A 15,291-nucleotide genomic window follows, 5' to 3' on the forward strand; every position below is an offset into this window, starting at 1 on the left:
CTCCAACAGCATAATACAATTCCTGAAATTCAGTTATGGCTTGTGATTTTGGAAAGCCACCCCAGGATTTCAGTGGCCCCATCTGACCACTCGTATAAAAAATTTCTGGGGGTGCCACTGCTTTTGCCTGTTAATGCCTGCACTGCAGTGAAGAAAACTATGGATGTAAGGACAACAAATGTATTGTCACTACAATGGCCTTTTGCAAAATTGAATAGATTTAAATGTAATGTTTTGGGTCAAGTTAACTCTACATTTAATCCAAACTGAATAAAAGTTACTTCCCTCTTTATAAATAAATGTATTTCTAATATTTCTCCATGTGTTTCCTTTGAGTTTGTAATTATAATAGGAGCCCCATTCTTGCAATATTTCTAGGATTTGGCTACTGCTTTAATTTGGCAATTGAGGATGATAGCTGAGTCTAAGATAATTCCAAGGTTTCTGACTTCACACTTCAGGTTGCCAGTGTAAACAAAGTAGGCCCTGCCTTTTAAGTAAGATCTGAGCCTACAGAGTCTCGTCCCTGATAGTCCCACCAATTCTTCTATCTCTGTATATTCTTCATTTCGGGGTCTGTTAGGGTTGTATAGGAGCAAGCAACTATGAACCAACAGCATGTCTTCTTACTTCCTTCTCAACCTATCCTTCTATGCATGATTCTCTCTCACTCACTTTGGCCAAAGAATGGAGGGACTGTCACTAACACGAGGCTGGAGGAAGACAATTGAACACTGTCTCCTCTGAGGTCAAAACGCTAAATTACAAAAGAGCTTAAACCCTCTCTCCCCATCCCTTCTCATAACAATCAGGCCAACGGACTGAGGTGCAAAGTTGAGCCTAGCGTTGTTGGCTAGCAACTGACCCCCTCCCACCTCTCTGTTCATATACTTATTCGAAAAGGGAGTGAAAGGGATGGGGGGGTCTATTGTAGTGGCCTGGCCTCAACGGGTTTCTTACATGGAGAAAAACTGAGTGAAAGTCTAAGACAGAGGGAGGGGGTGCAGGCCTTAAGTTGAGCACTTTGGCGGGTAATGTATGCAAACTTATTGTGGTGGGTTAATGCACCATGCAATAATGAGGGGCAAGGAGGGGGATGAGGCGGTAGAGGGAATGGCATGATAGCCCCAACCTTTCCTATGTCTTCTCAGTAAACCAAGGACTACTAAGCGTCAACCTAAATCTCCTCTAAGTGACCACGGCATGATCATCCAGTTTATAACTTCTTCATGCACTTTAACTTCAAGGAAACTTCGTAAGACAACAGGGCCTACCGACACAAAACATCAAGACCTAATAGTGGTGTGACATAGAAAAGGAAGAGGTAAGTGCAAAGAACATTTGTGGTTTAGAAACAGAAACCTGGATGAAACTGAATGAAAACAAAAGTATAGCACACAGGGAGAATAAAACAGTGAGGTAGGTCACTTACAGGAAGATTTATCAGTAACCCTGGCAATATTACATTGCTATTACTCGAATGTGTTATATTTGAAGTATTGTGATTGCTGTTTAGCATACCAGTCAAAACATGTTTTCCTGATTACTATGACGATGATGATGATGATGATGATGTTTTATGTTACCATAGAGTTCTACACAGCCTACCCTCAAAACTTCATCTGCAGGATATCTTGTATGCTTTTTAAATATGCTGTACTAGGAAGAGGAAACTGGGTTAGAAAAAGTAAATAGACTTTTGAATAAATCTAGGAAGGGAATTTAAAATGCAGTTAAAGTTTAATTCTCGAAACTATTTCAGTTGTAGTTCAGATTTACCAACTTAAAAGGAATAAAATAAATGATGAAACGTGTCAACCCTTAGGGATAGTAATAAGGCAATTATGAATATTGTAATATTTACATACTTTAAATTGCACAAGACATAACAATTAATTAATGTTGACCATCACGGGTAGATGTTTGGTGTCTACGAGAACAAAGCAAAATGGAGACTGTAAGATAACAAATGACAATAGGTTCCTCTGTCACATGACATGGTCTAAAAGAAGGAATAATGATTAATTGATAACTGAATGCTTAATGAATGGGACCTTATAATATTCTTTGCCAAGGCTACAGGCGGCCTAACCCTTGAATTATGACTTCTTATCATTTAATGTGTACAGAACATTCTCCTATTCAGTATAATATACAGTATGAAAGTAAATCTTGCTACTGTAGGTCTTTCTATGTCTATAAAATGCCAGTCTAATCATGTTACATTACATTAGGTTCAACCATAACAGGTGCAGTACCAACCATATATGTGAAGAAACAGTCCAAGACAAGCCAAAACTATGTTTGTTAAGAATTGAGAGCTTGAACTGCTGCAGCTAGTGAGCGGTGGTTGTGGTTGGAACCACTGTTAACAGAACTGAGAGTCTACTGCAAAATTCTCAGGGTGAAAAACAACTTTCCGTGTAAAGGTAAACCTTTGTTTGCCAGCAGTCCATCTTCTGTCCCAGAAAACCACATTCGTAACCCCCCCCCACCCCCAACCCACCGCCTCTTTTGATCCTCTTGTTCTTTTCAGATGTTATGTTTGTTCAGAGAAAATGTCTTTGCAGATAACAATACACTACTATATGGTTTATGATTGCTTTCTCGCAAACATGCACAACGTTTCTGTCTTTTTCTTTAACCTCATACCATCCCGTTAAAACAACACAGACAGCAGAGTGGGTGTGCAACTTCACCTGACTGTGCACCATTTGCTTTTTAGCACATCAATTTCATTGGCAGTAGGTTTATAATAGTTATTGTCACCAATATAGTCTAGATTTTCAAGCCTTATTTACCCTAGTGGTAAAGAGAAAACACAACAAACTAATGCTAAATATGTATTTTCCCAGCCATTGACACCCAATATAATGTAGGTGATGTTTATATTGTATATAACAAAGCTCAAATCAGTTTGAACCACTCCTTTCACATTGCAGGTGGGGTGGTTTCCAACCAGTCAACTTGTGTGCAGGAAATTATGTCACAAAACTGTGGGGAAAGTGGATTGAAGTTGATTAGGGTGCACATTCTGGTGTACCTGCTGGCTCTACCATTCTGCGAGTCTTTCCTCCCAAACTTCTGGTCCCGTGTGTTAACCCTTTCCTGGAAGTCCAACACACATCAGGAGATGACTGAGCAGGCCATCCTCAACATCACCCTAGAGACGTTGAGCAGCATCAACACACATAAGCATGCCCATACACAGAACCAAATGAAGGTGTGCTTACTCAAACACACACACACACACACACGCATGCACACACTATCCTTAGATCCAGTCTTCGTTGTTCACACGTATCACGTAAGCTGACAAATTTGCTAAATAATACTAACTGTTAAACATGGACATGCATAAAACGCACACACAATGCATAGGCCCATAGGTAATCATGGAATAGTTGATGATGATGCTCACTTTTCCTCGTCCTAGTCTGACCTGGGTCGGGGGTTCTGGCGAGCTGTGGGGGAGGTGGTCAAGTCAAATGCAGCCATGGACTTCCTGAGCTCCACTCGCTCCAATCCGGTGTACCACTTCGACTCTGAGCGTATTGAGGACGCCATACAGATGCTGCAGTTGCTTCAGTCCCAGACTGTATTATCTGTGCAGGCTAAAGATTACCAGGGGGCCCGTCACAGTCTGGGCCAGCTCTTCCACTCTCTGCAGGTGACCCATTTATAAATTCATGGATGAGTCTTAAAAAAAAAAAAGGGACAGGTTTATTTGACCATTGAGACACCATAACGGCCTCTTGTTGATGGTTGGTACTTGTTCTCAGATTTTTCATTCTGACCATCAGTGAAGCTAACTGTTTTGCCCAATGGACACATATTACAGCTTGTGTAGGGGTTTAAATATTGGCCAAACAACCAAAACTATTCCCTTATGTTTGAAGCTTGCATAAATAAATACTGTAATTTTGGGGGGGAGAAATCTATAAGGCATTAGCCCAATTTGCACCAGCTGACACCACTTTTTAGTTCACTGCGTAGGAGTGCTCAACGAGATTTTGACTCCATCATCATGACAATTGTGATTTTGTTTCGGTGGCGCAGGACTTCTACAGTCACAGCAACTGGGTGGAGATGGGCCAGCGTTCTGTCTACCTCCACCTTCTCAACCCAGACGAGCCTGCCCTTCCTGTAGCCACAGGTCTATTCGAACTCTGCTGATACCCACCACATCCTGATACCCACCACATCCTGATACACACCACATCCTGATACCCACCACATTCTGATACCCACCACATCCTGATACACACCACATCCTGATACACACCACATCCTGATACACACCACATCCTGATACACACCACATCCTGATACCCACCACATCCTGATACACACCACATCCTGATACCCACCACATCCTGATACCCACCACATCCTGATACACACCACATCCTGATACCCACCACATCCTGATACACACCACATCCTGATACCCACCACATCCTGATACACACCACATCCTGATACCCACCACATCCTGATACACACCACATCCTGATACACACTGACACGTCTCAGCACACCTGCCTAGTTTTTTCAAAACTAAATTTCTTTGATAAATTGTTAGTGTGATAAGATAGTATAATCAGATATGCCACAATCATCAGGTCCCATTCATTAACAATCACAGATGCACACTGGTCTCATTTTTTGTTTCCTCAGAGGACACTCCTACCTGTATGGAGTGTTTCAGTGCCACCTGCAGAGACAACCTCCTACAGGCTCAGCAGCACCCCCTGATGCTCACTACTGGCTACTTCAGCAGTGATCCTCCCAAACCTCAAGGTAAATGTCAATTTTTTTTCCAAGGTTACACTAAGTAAGACTGATAAGGGCCTAGTCTGTTCCTTTAACTTAAATGAACTGGATTCACATGCATGCCCCATGCATAAGTTCAAATGTTGCTTATTACATTGACCACAATATCTTTGAATATCCCATACAAACTCTGTGTTGTTCAGGAAAGTGCAGTCATGGTGGGATCCTGGACAGCAGTCGCCATCAGGGCGCTAAGGGGGGCATCAACAAGGACAGTACCTCTCCCCTCTTCTCCCCACACCACTACCTCCATGCCCAGGCAGCCAGACTCGCAACCACGGCAACCATCAATGTGTTGAGAGACCTTCGAGACAATGCTGGCCCCTCAAGCTTCCTCCGGTAGAGTGAATAGTAACCAACTGTAACAGCTTTAGTGAAAAAAAGTTTAAATATAGCAGCAAGAATATGCAGTTGTTGGTGTCATTTTATCTCTTAGAGAGGAAATTGAATAGAATAGTACATTGTTCTCAGGCTCTATGTAGCTCTTATGTCACATCTGTATAGATTAGGTCAAACAAGCAGGCTCAACATGGAGTTTGTGACATTCCTGTGGGCAGGCTCTTCAGTGTGAAGCAGCCACCAGCATTGGTGTTCGTCATGGATACGACAGGCAGTATGTTTGAGGAGATCTCCGCTGCCCGCCGGCGTGCCCTCTCCATCATCCAGGCTCGTGCCGACAGCCTTGAGCAGCGTGGCACCTTCCTGCTGGTGCCCTTCCATGACCCAGGTGGGCATGGCTGAAACCCTCGGTTGTCTTAGTTTTTGTCACCATTGTTTCTTAATGAGGAGTGTCTTAACCACATAGCCTTCATAAGAAGGCTAGGATTTGTCCCTGTTGTGATGTTATATTCTTATTCAACACACTATAGCCAAACAACACGATTGTTTGTACAGTGTTGAAGCATGTGTGTGCGTGCGGGAAGATGGTGAGTGTGTTGGTCTGCTGTTGCAGATGTTGGACCAGTGTTAGAGACAGAGGACCCAGACCAGTTTATGCTCTACATGGAGGATCTGATGGCTCTGGGAGGAGGAGACGAACCAGAGATGTGCCTCACTGCCATCCAGGTATGGATGATTCACAGCCTCGTTTAAGCAATGCACAAAAATGTACATGGAGTGGCATGTAAGCATTGCGTTTCAATCTTCATGGCATTCAACAGAAATATTCTAGTACAGTACAGTGTTTCGATACACAGTGATTATATGTGTTATACTATACATCATATGATATATTCTGTTATTTTATACATGTATACATTATCTTGATTTTTATTATGTTTTTTGTTTTTCCTGTATCAGCTGGCCCTCACTCATAGCCCTGCCCTATCCGAGATATTTGTTTTCACTGATGCCTCCCCTAAAGATGCCCATCTGTACAGTGCAGTGAAGGCCCTCACACTAGAGAAACAATGTAAGGTAAGACTCCTTGATTCAAAGTATTAGACTTGATACATGCAGTCATTCTTCAGTCATGACACTCCAATATGTTATTGTGTTTTATTCCTCAAGATGCAGTGCTGATGTATAGCAAGAACCCTTTCTGGACACTCCTCGTTATAGCTTGTGACTGTCTTCCTGTTCTCCAACCCAGGTGACCTTCCTCCTCACCGAAGACCCCAGTCTGGAGATGGTGAGCCGAGGGAGGAGAGAGACTCTCTCCCCAAACCGCTTCTCCCTCTACACCTCCCTGTCGTCTGTGTCCGGAGGCCTCACTATCTTCACCTCCAACTCAGACATCTACAGAGTCTCTACCATAGTAGAGGACAAAACCTCTGCTGACAAGGTACTGCTCCAAGTTGGCTGACTGTCCCAGAAGCACTTTCTGAATCTCACTGATGTTCAGATACATACAGAAACATACTATGTCACTTGTAGACTCTACACTTTCGGAACATTATTTATGTTCGGATACATAAAGAAACATAGTATGTCACTGGACTAAAGGTATTAGTTAAACATGTTTGTAGAATTGTTATTATTGTACCGTAATACAAAGCTTGTCTCCCTCTGCAGGTCACTCTGGTACATGCAGAGAGTGACAGTGCTTCTGTGTCCATCCACTCCTTCAGAGTGGACAGTGCAGTGAAGAGTGTGACCCTGCATATCACTGGAGACCTCACCGAATATACCCTGACCAGTCCAACAGGTGCAATATAACACAGCATAAACTCACAGAACTCATTCAAAAACATACAAACACACACACAACCTCTCTCCCTCTCTTTGTCCCTCCCCAAGGCCGTAGCCAGTCTCTGTTACAACAGCAGAGTCCCTTGGCAGAGCTGCAGCAGTCCAGGGGTCTTTATCGGATCAGTTTGCTGTCCCCTGTGGAGCCAGGCCAGTGGCAGATGACCTACAGGGCAGAGGGACACACCACTTTCACAGCCATAGGTATCACAATTGTTACACAGTAATCACTGACTCAATGAAAGACCGACGGAAAGACTGTAGATGCTGGGCTAGATACAACTTGTAGAGTTGCTGAACTGAAGCTTTGCATTCACTACAGCCTCATTTGATCCTGCTTGTAGACCACACGACTACCACTCATTGAAATTCATCATTGGTCTGTAATTGTATACCCATAGGTGACAGCAGTGTAGACTTTCTGTATTACTTTGCTGTGGAAGCCAATGAAACACATCCAGGCCTGGCCAGGGTAGAGGGGAATCCAGTTGCAGGTAAGAAGGAGTGGCTGTTACTGTTATCAACCACAATGTAATATTTGTTACATTTACATAAAGGCATCTTCCATGAGACAACGGCAGTCAGGCCACTCCTAATATCTTGTTACCTTTTTTCAGGTGTTCCAATGTTTCTAGTCCTGGTTGTAACCGGCATTTTGCCCAATGAGGAGGTGTTTTTCAGTCACGTGACTCTTCTTGGAGCCAATGGGGAGAGCCTGCAATCAATCTCACTTAACTCCTCCTCTGCATTTGCGGAGGAGCTTGTAGGCAGAATGGACTCAGTTCCCAGAGAGCCCTTCTGTGTAAGACTGTCAGGTAGAGACGGGAATGGGAACGAACTACAGAGGATCTCTACAGAGATGATACAGCCAACTCATGTTCAGATACAGGTAATTGAAGACAGTACAGACGGAATCTAAGAGACAGGCTAAGAGATACATATACAAACACTGTACAAACAGTTCAAATACAGCAATGTTACTGATAAGTTGTAATCATTAAGCATGACTGGCAAGCACAGCTGCTTTGTACAGTTCATGGCACACAAAGCAAAGTTAACAGGTGTCAATATAGTGAATTAATAAAGTATGTCCAACACTCTCTTAGGTGCTGTCAGCCCCACGCCTGGTCCCTGGTCACACCACGTCAGTAGATTTTAATGTCCTGAACCATGGGCCCGCCCGCCTATTTTCTCTGACTGCGGACGACGACCATGGATACCTCTCCCAGAGAGGACCTCAGTTGTGAGTGGGGTCACACAAAAAAGTCTACCTATAACTACTATGGATTGATTTATATATATATATATATACACACGTGTATATATAGCACTATGTCCATTGCTAAATATTAATCTTTTTATGTGTTAGGTTCCCAGTGGGAGAAATGGGGTCTATTAGAGACAAAGTGAACATCCACATTCCAGGAGAAGCAGAGGCAGGAGCGGCAGTCACACTGACCCTTACAGTGGAAGCTTTGGACTCTGCAGACTCCAACTATGCAGTTCTCCACATGATTGTTGTCCCCCTGGTGAGACTTAAAAACAGAATGCAAGATACAAAACTTTCATGCAAAGCCTGGTTGATGCTAGCAGAGATATTATATCTATTATTAATGGGAGTCAGGTGGCTGAGCGGTTAGGGAAGCGGGCTAGTAATCCGAAGGTTGCCAGTTCGATTCCCGGTCATGCCAACTGACGTTGTGTCCTTAGGCAAGGCACTTCACCCTACTTGCCTCGGGGAGAATGTCCCCGTACTTACTGTAAGTCGCTCTGGATAAGAGCGTCTGCTAAATGACTAAATGTAATGTAATTATTATTTTACCATAGTTAAAAGAGAATGTCCATATTCATCATTAATTTGACACATTTTGTAGTTCCTGCCTTTGCTACTGACATCACTTCCTGGCTCTCTTACTCCACAGGACTTGGACACGTCCCCCCCATCCTGCTCCCCTACACCTGTGAAGCAAACATGTCCATCTCAGTGTACAGGCTCTAGCTGGAGTGTTAGTCTTGCTGTCACAGACAAAGGGCGCTCAGGCCTTTCTTCTCTCCAGCTCAGCCTGGGCCAGGGCACCCTCACCCTGCTGCATGGCCCCGCAGCTCTGGGAGATGGGTCTGAGGAGGACCAGCCCAGTCTCAGCAAGGATCAGGAGACTGGGGAGCAGGGAGGTCAAAAACAGGGAAGGCCCAAGTTGGAACAAGGTGACCCGGCCATGAACGTGTCAGAGTGGGTCGGAAGGTCAGGCCACCTGCCCTTGTGGGTGACATACAGCTCCAGCTGCTGCTCCCCACAGGCTGAGCTTCTGGTGTGGGACTGGGCCGGAAATATGAGACGCTGCCATCTGACCTCCAGCCTGCAGAGGGGGTTTGACGAGAGAAGCAAGGAAACAAACGGAAGTGGAAACACAACAACAGGCAATGTTTTGTTGCTTTTGAGTACTCTTTTCACGATTATTTTGTAGTTCTACATGGAGCATGAGCAATTCAGCTGTACAGATATGGACTGTACATGGAACAGGCCAACAGCAACTCCAGTAGGATTCTCAGGATACTCCCATAAGTAAGATTTGCATACTGACGGGATCATGCAAAGCCTATGACTTCAGTCCACTTGAAGAAGAAAAAGAAATCCTATCTCTTCATCAGAATTTATTATATTTCATAGCTGGCGCCTGTTCTAGGAATCAAGTTTAACATACCGTCTTTTAATTAGCTGGCTTCACTAAGACTAACAACCGCAATCAACCTAAGTGGTTCCACAGTGGTAATCAAGTGCTGGTCCAACCTTAATGATTGGTTGTGTTTATTACAGTCCTGCAACGCTCACAGATACCAGATTTATTTAATTTTACTGTCAAACCTTTAGATTTGTTGATTGCTATCAGGATGAAAAGTTTATTTCAGCAAATATGTGCTTCTCAACATTACCTACCCTGGCCTTTAACCCATCTACACGGTACCTTCTAGAAACAATGATTAATTTTTCCAAGAGATTGGTCAGTAGGCGGTGCTTTCATACGTGATGATCTGTAATCTGGAACATAACCTGCTCCGGAGAAGGTTAGGTGTGTTGCAAAAGTTACCATGGAGATCTACCCTGGTAAGAAGGGAACTAACGTTGTTGTGACACTGAAAACACAGGGTTAAACCTGAAGTCACCTTGCTAACCCCAAATCTTGCTTCGTAGTAGGCCCCTGGTAAATGGAGGACTAAGGTCTGTAGGCCTATGGTTGTAAATGTTTGGTTTTAATTGTTTTGTGGATTGAGAAGCATGCCATACAGTCTTTAAACACATTTAATGTGTAAGCAATTGTCTCAGACAAACAATCCTATTGTAGCCTGGTCCTACATAATTTATGTAGGCTATAATTGGATTGTTCGTCTAAGATGTAAATAACATAACACACATAAAATGTGTGTCTATGTTACATTAATGACCTCAGTGTTGGATATATAGGTGGTATTCTGAAAACGTCACCATAAATACAGTACAAGCACTCATTATCAAAAATATACTACAAAATCCCTGCAGTCCCTCCACCCAGCCACATTGTAAACAAATAAACATAATTTGACATCATACGCATGTCAAAACAGAAAACCTTTCTACAGACCCTTGTCTCATTGATATTTGTTAGTTGAAACTGAATGCAATTGACTTATTTAGTATAAGCAAACAACAAGTAACAGTTAAATTGGTTAAGATCACTCCTCAGTTAATTACGGACAAGTAAACAATGCCCATTCCGTACAAAAATGACGCCTACAGCCACCAACCCAGAACAGAGCAGCAAACAGATGGAGATCGAGATGCTCCAAGTATTCCAAATTCTTGAGTGCTTGGGTTCTATTGAGAAATGAATAAAAGGAAATAACTAACTGGATATGGCATAATAAAAAAATTATTATGACTAAAATGTCAATGATGGATATAAAATGTAACATAATCAATATTACTTATTTTGACAATAAACAAAAGTCCATCATTCATATTACATTGACATTTAGCAAACATTTAAATCCAAAGTGACAGACAAATAGTGTACTATTTAAAGAAGAGTTCATGATAAAATAAGGATCAGAAGTGCACAGTTCTAACAGTATTTTGGTGGTTAGTCGAGGAAAGATCTGTTACCCTTACCATGCAACACAAACAACATCTCATTTACAGTAAAGCAATGACATCTGAACTACAATATTACATACTAAAGTAAATCAAATTTGCTTAAGTGTAAAATCTTGTACAGTGCTTCAAGAGAATCTAAAATACAAATAAGGACATTTCCAAAGTTACCTCAATAAGTTTATATTCAGTTAAAGTTAGATTTTAATGTCTATATAAAATGTTATTGTAAATAGCAAAGGACTCACCCCAGATCCTGGTGATGTTCCCCTGGACACTGCTGTGGACCACCAGACAGCTGTAGCTCAGGGAGTGCTTGGATCCCAGTGGGACAGCCAGACTGGTCCTCAGTTGGTAGGTAGCGTCTTCATTGGGCAACACCTCTCCTCTCCTCACCCCCTGCACCAGGGGGTGCCCCTCCTCATCCAGCCACTCCACCTGCACCTCCCTGGGGTAGAACCCTGTCACATGACATGTGACCTCCACTTCAGAGCTGCTAGATCTTTCAAACAGGCTGACATCAGGAGCTGGGAAGAGATTGGAACTGGTCATCACATACTGTACACTAAGTACTGACATCAAATAATAGGTTAGGTTATAAATAAATGATAGTTTCAGAAATTGGTTTGATTTGAAAGCTAAAGTCTACTAATCAGGTTAACACCTCCCTGAGGTTAACCAAAATGTGCCAATGACTCCTTCAATACCATGCATATTTACCTTTTGATTTCAGCAATTTAGAACCGAACTGTAACAGTTTCTTGAGCCAAAGGATGCATTCAGATTCGTAATGGTTGGTAATTCGATCAAGATCTTCAGAATTTTGCTCCCTTGATGTTTTGTAAAAGCGAGCTTCAGGAACTACAGCTGTCCATTGTTTAGTCTGCACATCAAAACTGATAAAATCTTTGCCATCATAAGCGTGGCTCATGAGTGCCACCCTGGTTCCGTCTGAATTCCAACCACAGTGACCCTGAGCTTGATACAAATGATCTATGGCAAGGAAAATGACCATGAGTACCAACAAATTCATCAGTAAATTTAGGATAATAGTAATAACAATAATAATTTTATGTTGCCACAGATTTACATATTATCAAGAAGGAATGCTTGTTATATTGCAATTAATTCAGATGAACTCTCAATTCAAACACTGAAAAATATCAGTATTTCGGAAATGTAGGCTATTTGGTACAAATTGTTTGCCTTACCATGTGAATGGTTGAAACGTTCACTTGTTAGCTGGACTGCTTTTTCCATTACATGTCGATTGTATTTCAGGTTCCGAGTAAGTTTCTTCCAGAACTCACTGCCTTCAGAATGGTTCAGCCATTCTGGCATTGGGGTACCAAGGTCAGAGGAACTGTTGTAGTAATAAATTATGTGATCATCCAACATTACAAACTGGATGTGTTTGTGATATGAAACTCCCTGGGAGGCAATACAATGGCGATGAACAGAATGAGGTTCTGTGAATGAAATTGAACATTTGTTTATTTATGGACAATTAGGAATCAACATAGTATATCTCTCAACAATAACGAAACAGCTTTTACCATTTCACATTATATGTATTTATGTATACATATATTAAGTTACATAAAATATATATATATATTTTTTTTTTATTGTGTGTGTTTCATTGTACAGCACCTTCTAACCTTTGTTTTGAAAGGCATGTTATACATAAAGTTTAGTCACACTAGAAGGGCAGGATTGATTGTGCTTTGAAATGTATTGACCGATATACATTAAACTAGAGAGGGTACAATTTCTGGGGAAATTGTAGGGTGTGCTTGCTTGCGTCGGTTGCACAGGGGTCCGTTTTTGAATGACATTTTTACAACTGATATTTCTGTATATTTTATATAAAAATGCATACTTATTATTTATAAAGATGACATAGATTTAAAAGCATTTTTTTTTTTGCTGCTCATTTACAACTGAAAATACGAGTGAAGTGTAGAATGAAATAGATGTCTTCTCATTTCCCCTGCAAGAGGCAGCCTCATCGTTGAAACAAAACGAATAAATTGGGCAGACCGGTGTAAAAATGGACCTAATCTCTATGACTTAAACGTCATTTTAAGTTTTTCCCTTCTCATGATATTTTCAGGCATTTAGCCTACTCATTGCATTCATTCATTAATAAAGAACCCCCTTTGAAGATTATTCTATGACGTTACCCGGCAGTAGAAGATGGAATCGCGATTCAAACAGTACCATCTGCTAACTGAAAATATGCCCCCCAAAACGTAAATAAGCTTGACATTTATTTAGTGGAAAATCGCTCATTCATAAAAAGCTCAGTGGTAGCGATCATTGTCAGTAACAACGCAAAATGCGATATAGCCCTGTGTGGAGAAGCTGCCCCGGTAAATTGTACTACTACGGTACAGTACTATACTACTACTGTGTTCGTCTTGGTAGCGATTGCGTTGGTTGAATTGGATTTAACGTTCCGTTGTACGGTTTAAGCTGAAATTAATTATTTTCATGAACAGATTGACAACGTTTAGGCTGTGGCAATGAAGTTCAGGTTAGTAGTTAGATAGACTTTTGATTTAAGTAAGGGGAGTACCGAACATGTTCTGTCGCCGTTTGACTTCCTAAACAGCTGTTTAGTGTAGATGTTTTTGTACAGTAGTGTGTCTCGCGTAAGCTACAGCGTTGCAGTGAGCTACACTGGTTTGAAACCACAGGTAATGGTAATTTCACCAACAAATCGTTTTCTAATGTCAGAATAAATCCTACAACGAAAATGTATATGTGAGGAATGTTTATTTTAACGATTGAAAACAGATAACGCTACATCATAGACCACTGTAGTATGTGTTGCCCGGGCAACACAGGTTAATGTCATGATGCTAATACTTCAGTGAAATAGTAGACTACTGTTTCCGAAAGTAGATGTACTTCCTTAATAATATCAGCTTATATTGTACATTACACATCACAATTGTGTGTCATATCATAAAGTAAAATGAGTAAATAGTTATCACCCTGGCCTCTTTTCTTGTGGCGTTTCTGCAGCTGCCTTGCAGTAAAGCTATAGTTAGCCTAGCTATCCCCCAAGTTAACAGATGCTAAACGAATGTTCTGGCAAAGGTAGTCACGCGTGTTTTCGTGACGTTAGTGACGCAGTGACGTTAGTAACGTCAGTGACTGTGGCTAGCAAATTAGCCACCGTTAGCTTCACTTTTCGCCACAAAAACTTAACTTAAGCTTAAACCATGCAACGGAACGTAAATTCCAATAGAAGCAACTCAATCGCTACCAAGGCGAAACTTTTGACACCTACGTTGTCTATGTAGGCCAAATATTGACTGAGTTTTAGGGGGGCAAAAAGAAATAAAAATAATAATATATATGTGAGAGAACAAAAGTTGTGCTCTCGCCGAAGGCTTGAGCACACCCAATAATAATGTGACATCAATTGACTTCGGCATAAGGTTGCCTCTGGGAATCTACTTTATCGCCAGTGTGCTAGCTGGGCGTAACCCACCTTAAAGACCTACTAGCCTGCCTTTAGCTTTAACGTCAGGTAAACACAAACGTGTAATCTAAACCATTTTGACTGTATTTTTGAATCCATTAACTCACCTGCGTTCGAAAAAGTAATAAAAACGATAAAAAAGAAGTGTATCATCTTTGCTGTACAATTTGTAGCGAACAAGAACCTGACTAAGTGGACATGAAAGTGAAAATGAAACTGTGTTTCTACATTTCCCGAAAGCTTACGACGCTTCCAGAAACGCAGCCCAGGTCCTTTAAGTAAAACAGCTTCACGTGTTCAGTAATTGATGTGGTCTCCAGAACTGCCTGTTAACAAAAATGTCACAATCTTTTCTTTCTCTGACATCTAGGCAATACAATACAGCCCTACGTGGAAATCTAACATGCTCACTCTTTTGTCAGACATTTCAAAACACAGACATATCTTGTATATTCAAGTTTTTTCAGTTCTTGCTTATTAACTTACGTTTAATGTCGACTCAGATACAAATATTCACTATATTCAGTAGACCTACTTGGTGTTTTATTCACCAACTTATATTGTTTTATAATTAATATATGGGCTATTTTTGTGATATACATAAACATCTCCACCTCAGAGCTGCTGTATCTTTCCAACAGGCTAA

At 41.5% G+C, this 15,291-nt stretch overlaps 2 protein-coding genes across 2 annotated transcripts; one reads left to right on the forward strand and one right to left on the reverse strand.

Moving 5' to 3' along the window:
• Positions 1 to 2,983: 2,983 nt before the first annotated feature.
• Positions 2,984 to 9,501, forward strand: vwa7 (von Willebrand factor A domain containing 7). The gene is made up of 16 exons (XM_067246429.1): positions 2,984 to 3,223; positions 3,437 to 3,670; positions 4,060 to 4,156; positions 4,681 to 4,803; positions 4,980 to 5,175; positions 5,394 to 5,563; positions 5,789 to 5,901; positions 6,136 to 6,252; positions 6,428 to 6,619; positions 6,850 to 6,982; positions 7,075 to 7,227; positions 7,425 to 7,517; positions 7,641 to 7,912; positions 8,130 to 8,266; positions 8,393 to 8,552; positions 8,946 to 9,501. The coding sequence occupies exons 1-16, from the start codon at positions 2,984 to 2,986 to the stop codon at positions 9,486 to 9,488; spliced, it is 2,973 nt and encodes a 990-aa protein (XP_067102530.1). The 3' UTR covers positions 9,489 to 9,501.
• A 22-nt stretch (positions 9,502 to 9,523) lies between these two features.
• LOC136951820 (major histocompatibility complex class I-related gene protein-like) lies at positions 9,524 to 14,844 on the reverse strand. Its single transcript, XM_067246428.1, has 5 exons — positions 14,753 to 14,844; positions 12,361 to 12,618; positions 11,870 to 12,142; positions 11,398 to 11,676; positions 9,524 to 10,873 (listed from the first exon to the last, which is right to left on the reverse strand). The coding sequence occupies exons 1-5, from the start codon at positions 14,796 to 14,798 to the stop codon at positions 10,743 to 10,745; spliced, it is 987 nt and encodes a 328-aa protein (XP_067102529.1). The 5' UTR covers positions 14,799 to 14,844; the 3' UTR covers positions 9,524 to 10,742.
• Between the last annotated feature and the right edge of the window lie 447 nt (positions 14,845 to 15,291).

Source organism: Osmerus mordax, chromosome 11 (genome assembly GCF_038355195.1).
Source record: "Osmerus mordax isolate fOsmMor3 chromosome 11, fOsmMor3.pri, whole genome shotgun sequence".
Taxonomy (NCBI): Eukaryota; Metazoa; Chordata; class Actinopteri; order Osmeriformes; family Osmeridae; genus Osmerus; species Osmerus mordax.